The 10,504-nt window shown below is 32.5% G+C and overlaps 1 protein-coding gene across 2 annotated transcripts; it reads right to left on the reverse strand.

The window, feature by feature from the left end:
* Positions 1–1,619: 1,619 nt before the first annotated feature.
* Positions 1,620–6,217, reverse strand: LOC149399149 (adenylyl-sulfate kinase 1, chloroplastic-like). 2 transcript variants are annotated; one of them, XM_089612243.1, is made up of 7 exons: positions 5,781–6,217; positions 5,022–5,168; positions 3,468–3,617; positions 3,254–3,372; positions 2,722–2,806; positions 2,412–2,458; positions 1,620–2,134 (listed from the first exon to the last, which is right to left on the reverse strand). In XM_089612243.1, exons 1-7 carry the CDS (start codon positions 5,986–5,988, stop codon positions 2,033–2,035), a joined length of 858 nt encoding a protein of 285 aa, XP_089468369.1. In that variant the 5' UTR covers positions 5,989–6,217; the 3' UTR covers positions 1,620–2,032. The 2 variants fall into 2 exon arrangements, with proteins under 2 accessions (XP_089468369.1, XP_089468370.1); XM_089612244.1 differs by lacking the exon at positions 5,781–6,217 and adding an exon at positions 5,306–5,518.
* Positions 6,218–10,504: the final 4,287 nt, after the last annotated feature.

The raw sequence follows: 10,504 nt of genomic DNA on the forward strand, positions 1-10,504 counted from the left end.
CACTAGTTTGGGTAATTTTTATTTTCAGCGGTGGTTTGAAATTGTGGAAGACAAGCACACGACTGATATCTCTTATCTCTCACTCACAGACTGTAGTTTTAGAATCTTGGTGGTGGTGGTGGATCCCACAGAGAAACTAGTCCACAAATTGAAAAAAAATATGAGTTAGGCTATTATGACTTGTGAGTTATGAGTCATCAACTCTCCAACCGAAATCAATAGAGATAATTCCTACTTTTATTTATTTATTACTATTCGAAAATGTATTGCGTGACTCGAAGATCTCACTTGCCTTCTAAGCAAGCTTTGCTATTATATAAATAAATAAATTTTAAAAAAAATAGCACATACTTTTTCATGGAATTTTAACACTTCCAAAAAAAAAAAAAAAAAAAACCGTACATTGTTTGTTTCATCACTCTACATTTAAAACCGGCCAAATTACTTTATCCAAAAGAAGAAGAGACATCAATAAACAAAATCAACCAATCACTCTCTCACTCTCACTCACTTCCTTTATTCTTTGCCCTTATCAATTAAAAAAAAAAAAAAAAAAAACCTCAACAGCAAAGAGGCTCTCTCTATGCTACAATTTCACTTTCTATAACATTATCAAAGGTGAGTCTTTCTCTCTCTCTCTCTCTCTCTCTCTCTCTCTCTCTCTCTCTCTCTCTCTCTCTCTCATTGATAATGGCAAACGTTGTGTTGAAGATGATTTTAAGAGGTATCGGATCGTTGATATCGACGATTTGGGGTCTTCAAGAGAGGCGGTTCTCCGTAGCTTTCGAGCTCACTAGCTCGGCGCTGATGTCCATTGCAGCGTCGTTCATGGCGTGCTTTGTGACCATGCAAACTCATGGTCAATCTCTTCAACTCGCTTCTGCTATCCTTTATATCCAATCCTAGCTATATTTTATCTTATATACAAGAATTGTCTCTGCACTCTATTTTTTCTTTCCCTCTTGACATCTGTGGTTTCGTTTCTGGGAATATATACTACTTGTACTAGAGCAGAATTTAAATGAACACATACAGGCCTGCCAATTGATGAATGGAAATTCTGTCTGTAGAGAAATTTTCAAAACTACAGGTTCTTCGTTTTTCTCCCTTCTTCTGATGACATATTTTAACTTTTTTTTTTACTCGAGTATTACTATATTTATTATATCTCTGTGAACGTGTGTCAAATTTACTCAAAAATTGACTCTCCATTTTCTATATATATTTAGAATCAGAAATCTAGAAGTTAGAACAAAGTAACGCGGTGTTAGTCTTTTTTTTTCTGATGTTAAAAAGTATGACAAAAAGTTTGTGAAAACAACTAATTTGAGTCAATTTGATAACTTAGTGTCATATATCTGAAATCTGATGTTGAAAACACGATAATATTATTAATAATGAATTGATCTAATCTTCCGATATAGCTTTATTTTTTCCATTAAAAAAATTCCGATAATGAATTCGTTTGGCAATATATTCCACGCGCCATGGCCCCTTTATTTAAGATTAACTAATGAAATAGGTATTAGTTAGCTTATCTAATATCAAAATCATTAATTAAAAGAAATTGGAGGCCAAATGATGTAGCTTGTAGGGACGACCAAAGTAGAGATTATGTGTAATTAAAAGAAGAAAATAATAAATAAAAAAACGCCAATATAATCAAATACATTGTGGATCAAGTTCACCCAAATAATGTTAATTGAGAAACAACAAAGACCCGTGCCTGTTATGGGTCATCATGTTATACAAAATGTTGACATTTTATTCATTTCGGAAATCAAGACAAAATAATTTATTAAATGTTACAACTTACAACAATTCACAACAACACATCTTTCATCCCAAAATCTGATTCCCTTTATTCAATGACTGATCTATAGATATCACGAAAAATCACAGTTCCGACTTACCAACCAAGAGACCGAACCAGACTGAATCGGCTTAGAAAACGAGGAGTTTCCTAATCGCAGGGAATAATCAATTTTACTTATTTATTTATTTAATTGTTACTTTTTGTCTCTACACACACTTATGCCTGAAGATATTTCTTCTCTTCCAAGTAAGATATCACTGTCTCGGCCATTTCGCACGGAGAAACTAGGCCCTTTCCTTTCTGTTGTTGAAGTACAATCTGTGCACAAAAATGGAAAGTTGGAATTTTGGAGCAATGAAAAAGAACAAACATGGGTGTAAAACAAAAACTGTAAATGCAAGAATGCGTTGTTTTCACGTTTGACACATTTTGTCAATTTATTGTCAACTAAACCCCCTTAACAGCAAAAGGATTATTGGTCCTACAACTTTTTGCTTGGACTATACGTTATTTCAAGAAATGGTAAATATGCAGTGTCAAAAGCAAATGTAGTAGTAAAAAGAATAGTTTGATTTTTCTCTGCAACCACACATACCTCACAATTCAACGGTGGTTCGTACGGATCATCGATCCCTGTAAAACCTGCAAAAAAAAAAGTCCATGTAAACATCGTGTTAGGGCCGGAAGAGTAAATTAGTAATTTATTATTTTAAATTATATTTTAGCATAGATAAGACATTAGGGTTAGGAAAAGAGTTATAGAGTTAGTTAATCGGGAAGGTTTTATCGTATTATATTAGTCATTTTTGTCCGGATCTACACTGGATCGTATCACATCACTACAGAAAATATAGCAACCTATATAAATTCAGAGGCTATATATGTATATATATATATTTACACAACTTTGATTTTTCCGGCTCGGGCGAGCTTGTAAAGGCCCTTCGGGTCCCTACTCTCGCACACTTCGAGAGGCACGTCCAAGTAAACCTGTTACAGCAGTGGATCATAAGTATCAAGCTTCAAAGACTTTATGCCTCACAAAAATATAATATAGAAAAAAAAAAATTGTCTCTTTGCACTCGGAATGAATAATGGTGGTTGTGTTAATTTGCCCCTGATTTAAAAAAAAAAATCATATGAAATGGTCCTGATAAGTTATAAATCGTGCATAGGTATGGTCTCTTGTCAATTCTAACTAAATGCGACCAAAACTTATTATTTAATCGATGATAATCCAAACCCGGTCACGAAATCCGAAACCTCACCATGTGATTTCCCCACAAATCTGCTAAAAAAGGAGTAAACTGATCCGGTTTTTATGAACTTATTGGGACCCTTATGAACGATTTGTTAAGGCAGGTCAAAAAGTGACACAACCACCATAATTCAGGGGGATAATAGAATAATTTCTTCAAATATTTCTTAGCAAGTTACCTCAATGAAATCCCCTTCACGCAGTAGTGCACGACAAGCATCGCGCTCGACTCTGTACGGAGATATTAGACTGGCAATGCAAATTATGCCGGCATCTGCAAATAGCTTTGCTACTTCTCCTATTTGTTTATTTTTTGTAAAGTTAGATACATTATGTATGAAAAAAAAAGTGATGGGAACGATACACATCACGTTTAGACTAAAAGAGACGTACCAATTCTCCTTATATTTTCTGCGCGGTCTTCTGCTTTAAAACTGAGATCGCTGTTTAGGCCGTGTCGAACATTGTCTCCGTCGAGGACATAGCACATTTTTCCTCTGATGTGTAAGCCGTGACTTAGAGCACAAGCTACGGTGCTTTTACCTAAAATTACAGAAAAAGATATCCCAATACATTGGATATGCGAGAGTGAGAGAAGCACAATATATGTATATTAACTTCAGTGTAGAACTCATAGTCGTAATCTATGGTGGACATAACATAACGATAAAACAATATCAGCTCTAAGTATAAGGGCATCTTCAACGAACAAAACTATATTATATTAAAAAAAAATAAGAGATGAAATTTTTAGCACATTATCTCGTTTATACTCCAATGGTGAATTCGATTTATTTGCCTTTTGAGAAGTTAAGAGTGTTTAATGCTAAATGTTATATCATTTTATTTTTCTTTCAGAATAATAAATGAAACTCCTTTAGAGTGTTTTTTTATTTATTTATTAATAATATTATATGTTTAGTACAAATTTTGAGACTCCATTGGAAATGCTTTATGCCTATAAGCATACCAATATAATACCATTAGTGTGTAAACAGAAAATAAGCTTAGTTGAATAAGAGAAAGACAAAAAATGATAAATTGATAAGCATTTAACAGCCTATGACTAACTCAGAATCTCAAAACATAATGGTCTATTTCATAAACTCAGAATCTCAAAACATAATGGTCTATTTCATAAAGAAGACAGGCTCAGAATACTCATAGCTAGCTCTAACTAACTGATCATGCAATTAATGGTGACAGTTAAGGATCTTAGCCTTAACTAATCCTTAGATCGGTTATAGATTAGAGTATTGGTCCCAATTTTTTAGCTTAAACGTATGTCGGACTATCTGAAGTTAGCCAAACCTTTTAGCTAGGTTTATTACTATAAATATAATAAAAATAAAAACCCTGGAAGAATTTGAAGTTCCACATTTAAAAAAAGAAAACTGGGACTACTAAATACATAAAGAATATTAAACAAGAAGTGCTTCAGAGCACAACATGATATCGTCTCTGATTCCATTATTGGTTTACTTACATAAGCATAAGCACAATAGTTTCAAGGTGGAAAGCTGAGTCAAAAGATGACACACACCATTGTCCCATGAACAAGATTATTAAATGGTTATTGGACTTTGACACGTATAATCCTAACTAGGAAGAACCTTTTCCATAAGCACCATCTTAATTCCATACAACCATGCAAGTAATAGATCAACACTCAGAAGCCAATAAAAAGAACTGGTACTTTTGTCTAATTATCAAGTTGATCAAACAACAATATCTCATTTCTGGTTTATAATTAATAATGACGAGTTGGTATAATGGCATGGCACTTTATCTTGTCTGAAACAGAAAAAAAGAAAAAAAAATGTGAAATCAAAATTCACACTTTTCTATGTTCATCTTCTACTTTTACCATTTGCAACTACATGTCTAAACAGATGACAAAAAAAATAAATAAATAAATAAATAGAGAATTGAGATGATGAACAAAACCTGAACCACTGAGACCAGTAATCCAAATGACACAGCCTTTCTGCTGAAGCAACTCTTGCCTATCACGCTTCTCCACTGAACACTTATGCCATGTTATGTTGGTTGATTTCCCAATCAGTGGTGAATGGGTTTGGTCTTTATAAGAACCTTGAAAATTAATCAGAAGAGTGGCAAGAAAAAAAAAATCACACGCCTGAAAATGACATTTACACGAGTAAACAAAGCAATTAATGCCAAAAGTGAGGCCATAACAAGTGGGGTATAAAATGTACATAACACAATACCCAGAAACATATTCTTCACTCCCAGAAGCTATATTTCCCTTCTTCAATCTCCATATCAAGAATTCAGATAGTCATAATAGAAAGTCAGAGGAACAAGCTTCGTATCACTTCATCGATTCTTTTTTTCTTTTCTTTTTTTGTCTTTAGTCATAGATTTGGACCAAACAAAGGTACACAGTGCTGTTAGTACCAAAAAAAAATACCAACCACAATTTAAAAAAGGTAATAAGTTTTCTATTTTCCTTGGTTAAACCTTTTTTTCACAGGAATCAAGCCCCACAACACGAAAATTAATCTTTTTAAAAAGATATAAGATATTTTCATACTTGGCAATAAACAAGGGGAAAAAACACAAATAAATAGATATAAATTACGGACACACACATTGCTCAACTGCTAATCAATAATTGCTTAATCAATTCACCAACTACGCTTGAACCAAAAGAGAGGGAGAGAGACTGAGAGAGATTTTTACCAGATATCGAAGCGCAATTATCCATGGATTTGATCGATCTAAAAAGCCTCAGACCTCTCTTCTTCCTCGGCTCGAATCCACTTGCATTGTCGCCGCGTGGCTTGATCTGTATCCGAACTCTCACCGGCGCCGGAGATCGCGACGGTCTCGACTCAAACTCCACCGGAGAAGCGCGAATCGACTGCGATTGAATGTTTAACGCCGTCATCTCCCTTGGTTGGAACTTAACGCAGGAGCTTTCTTTCTTTTTTTTTTGCTTTGGCGGCGATCGAACTCTGCGTAACGTTTTCCGTTTATGAAGCCATAAATATAAATTTGAATAAAACAAACGTTTTTGTCTTTTATTATTCAGAGAGAGAGAGAGAGAGAGAGAGACAGAGGAGGAAATAAGTTTTGGGACAAATAAGGGTGATAAGATGAGTCGTGTCTTAAAGAGATAATGAAGTGTTACTAAATCATTAATAATGAAATGGAAGTTACAGATAGCTGGTTTATATAATTATTTTAGAAATATATCAAATTTCTGAAAAGATTATTGTCAGTGTAATGTGAATGACTATTTAAAAAATGAAACTAAGACTATTAAAAAAAACATGACGAGTGTAAATAATTTAATTTTGAACCAAAAATTTAAAGTGGATTTCTTGTTCTGATTAAACAAAATTTATGAGTAATTTCTATAAGTATTATATGCAACATTGCAATAGCGATACATGATTAAGGTTATTGCGTTAATAATCTTTTTTTTATTAAAGGCGTTAATAATCTAATCTAGTTATAAAAGTTTCGCTGCGTTGTCATTGTTATTGCAAGATTCTGCAGTGCAGCTGGAGGGCACTTTAAATTTAAGTGTGATTAATGTTAGAAACTGACTGTGTGCACGTTTATAATGCTGTTTGTTTTTTAATAATACATTCAAAAGTGTTTTTGTCATTGTGTAAACGTTTATAATTAACTACATTATTAGCATTTGAATTCTTGTAAATTGTTATAATGAATCACCTTCGATCTTCTAATTTTTTTTTTCGTTCCCAGTTGATGGAATTTGAATGATCGCTTAAAGCTTGAATATAATGGCCAATTTAAAACATAAAATTATCAAAATAGTCAACGCTAAGTTTATTTTGTACAATAATCAATAAACCACATAAACCAACTTGAAGATACAATAATACTCTTTATTTAAAATGAAAGGTTATCAAATATAAATTAGTTAACAAAAATAAATAAATTAATGAAATATTACAATAAATAACTGTTTCATTAATATATTAAAAAAAATCTCTAAATATATTACGAGATTTTCACCGTCAGTCTTCAACGCCAAGTCAACTTACACAATTTTCCGTCGATCCGTCTCGAACCGTCAATTCTCCGACCGGATGCACAGAGTCGCCAATCTCCTACAAATAAAAATCGAAATTAATACAAATAAACACATATTAACACAAATTAACATATTTCAACACTAACTCACAGATCAAAACAAATTAACACAAACCAACACTAATTTTCAAATCAATAGAAATCAACAAAAGTCAACAAATTTAACAACAAATCAATACAAATCAACACGTATCAACACAAATTAACAGATTCCAAAGACTCAACACTAATTTCAAATCAACAAAAATTAATACAAATAATTTCACAAATCAACACTAATTTTCAAATCAACATAAATAAATACTAATTTTAACTCAAATCACGACAAGTTTCAACACTAACTTCAAACCAACAATAATCACCACTAACAACAAACAACGTAAATCAACAGACTAATTTCTTTATGGGTCTCGTCGTAGAGGAAGGCGGGGGAGTGATGAGAATCGAGATCGGAATTCGGTGAATAAGGTTATACAATCGTCTACGACGGGGTTGACGTCGGGGATGTGCGCGACGAGGCCGTTGAAGAAGCCGTTATTCTGGTGGTCGATGGCGCAGATGGCGAAGCCTGACTCAGCGAGGAAGACAGCGGTGACAAGCCAAGAGGGTTCTCCGGTGAAGCCATGGACGATGGCGACGACGCTGAGGGGTGAGCAGAAGTGAAGCTTACTCTGTAGCCGATCGCCGTGAGAAGCTCGCCCATGCCTCCATAGCCGCACTCCTTTCACGCCTTCGTTGCCCTCGAGGAGATCTGCAATCTTATGGAGAGAGAGAGAGCGAGCAAATATTTTTAAATTAATATTTTCATCGGTTTTACTTATATTGGACAATCAAATCAGAATATCTTGGCAATCAAATCATAGTATGTTGGCAATCAATTTTTGATTTTCTTTAATTATATTTTTTATTTAAAAAATAAATATTTAAAAATGACAAAACTGGAAGCAAAAATATTGGCTGAAAAGCTATGTCAGTTAAATTGGTTATTTTTCAAAATAAATGTAAACGTTGGCTAAAATACAATCTCAACGTTTGAATTCGTCTAATCTGTCTAATTATTCTTAAATTTAAGTGATCAGTGAATGATAAATGTTAGAAACTGACTATGTGCACCTTTATAATGTTGTTTTTTTTTTTTTAAATATTACATTGGAATGTGTTTTTGTCATTGTGTACACGTTTATAATTAACTACATTTAGCATTTGAATTCTTGTAAATTGTTATAATGAATCACCCCATTTTTTTTTTCTTCACATTTAATGGAATTTGAATTATCGCTTGCTCAAAATATCATCTCACTAAAACTAAGATATTCTTTTACGGTAAATCATTGGAGTCGTTTATGTTTTTATTTCCTTATTGAACAGCCATCTCAGCATAATAAATTGATAAAACTAGCTTAAGTTACAATACATTTCTAATAAAAATTCAAATATTTCTTAAAAACATGAAAAGTAGACCACATACACAGGGCCGGCCCAAACTCACCGGAGGCCCTAGGCGATTCAATATTTTGGGGCCCTAAAATACTAATAAAAATTTAAATTTTCAGAGTAAAAAATGTAAATTTTTAAAAAAATGAGCCAAAAGTGTAAATTTTTAAGATAAAAAATGTAAATATTTTTAAAAATAGGCAAAAAGTGTAAATATTTGGGGCCCATCCACATATGGGCCCTAGGCCTGGGCCTAGCCCGCCTTAGCCCAGGGCCGGCTCTGCACATACACGATCTACATCAAAAACGGTGAGATTATTAGTTTTCCTCAGGTAATACGCACCACCAACAACATGATTTGCCTTCACACACTACAAAATACATACTTGGGGCTTTGCAACTTACACTTACATTCTCGTGCACGCTGAAAGCTATAAATCTAATTATTACATTTGAGACTCAGACTTGCAGATGAAAAATAAGGCAAGATCAAGTCTTTGACCCTAAGGCTCCGTTTGGAATCCGGAAAATAAGAGAGAAAGTGAAAATAATAGAGAAAATGAAAATGTAAGAGAAAATAATAGAAAAAGTCAAAATTCTAATTGTGTTTGAAAATCATAGAAAATATGAGAGAAAATTGACGGGAAAGTAACGATGAGACTAGGGACGGAGCTATCTCAAGTCCAGGGTGGGCTCTAGCTCCTCCCCCTCAAAATTTTTTTATTTACATTTTTTACCCATTTTAAAAAAAATTACATTTTTTACCCTAAATATTTACACTTTTGACCCATTTTTTTTAAAAAATTTCATTTTTACCATGAATTTTTTTTAATTATAGCCCCCTAAATTTTTTTATTTACATTTTTTGCCCATTTTTAAAAAAATTTACATATTTACAATAAAAAATTTACACTTTTGACCCATTTTTTTAAAAAATTTTCATTTTTACCATGATTTTTTTTAATTAGCCCCCCTAAATTTTTTTATTTACATTTTTTGCCCATTTTTAAAAAGTTTTACATTTTTACCCTAAAAAATTTACACTTTTGACCCATTTTTTTAAAAAAATTTCATTTTTACCATGATTTTTTTTAATTAGCCCCCCTTAAATTTTTTTATTTACATTTTTTTCCCATTTTAAAAAAGTTATACATTTTTACCCTAGACAAATGTGATCCTCTCGTAGACAAATGTGGAGAGATTCTCATTTTCCATTTGATTTTCGAAGGAAAATGAAATCCTCATTTTAGTTATACACTTTCCCTCGCATTTTCTATCATATTTTTTTTTCTACCATATTTTCCTCAATCCAAACAATCTAAGTAAAATAGGAGGGATTTCCATTTTCCTTTCCCTCCTATTTTCCGGGTTCCAAACGGAGCCTAAGGGTCAAGAGTCGGACCCGGGCCCGAACCTAAAAAGAGAATAAATTGTTTAATGCGAGATCACTATCTATGGACAAACAAGCATGGAGCTAACCAAAAAAGAAGTTTCAATGTAAAATTAAAATAAAGTAGTAAGAAATTTTAGGGATTATACCACAAGTATGATATTCTCTCTCAGGTGGTTCACTTATCTCACTAAATTCTTTGTAGATTTTTTTTTTTTTTCATTTGAAAAATTTGAGAATTCGTTTGAATATTTATTGACATTTTGTCAATTTATTAACATGGATGTCAATATATTATCAAAGATTCTAGTACTTTGTTTTAAAGATTTTGGGTCTGTTAAAGATTTATTGACATCTAAAAAAATTATTGATAAATATTTCAATAAATTTCCAAAGAAATTCTCATAATCTTTAAAGATTTATTGACATTCAAATGAATTCTCATAATTTAAAAAATGGGCCAAAAATGTAAATAAAAAAATTGGGAGGGATCTCATAATTTTAAATTGGCTAT

This window comes from Urtica dioica, chromosome 4 (genome assembly GCF_054948205.1).
Source record: "Urtica dioica subsp. dioica isolate 48M chromosome 4, U.dioica_male_clone48M_v1_H2, whole genome shotgun sequence".
Taxonomy (NCBI): Eukaryota; Viridiplantae; Streptophyta; class Magnoliopsida; order Rosales; family Urticaceae; genus Urtica; species Urtica dioica.

Bases quoted from the DNA above. Each gene is read 5' to 3' on its own strand.
- LOC149399149 (XM_089612243.1), bottom strand. From the start codon at position 5,988: ATGACGGCGTTAAACATTCAATCGCAGTCGATTCGCGCTTCTCCGGTG. The intron at 3,618-5,021 runs GTTTTGTTCATC...CTGTAATTTTAG, and splicing joins TACTGGTCTCAGTGGTTCAG to GTAAAAGCACCGTAGCTTGT. The intron at 2,807-3,253 runs GTAACTTGCTAA...CTGCTGTAACAG, and splicing joins GTGAAGGGGATTTCATTGAG to GTTTACTTGGACGTGCCTCT.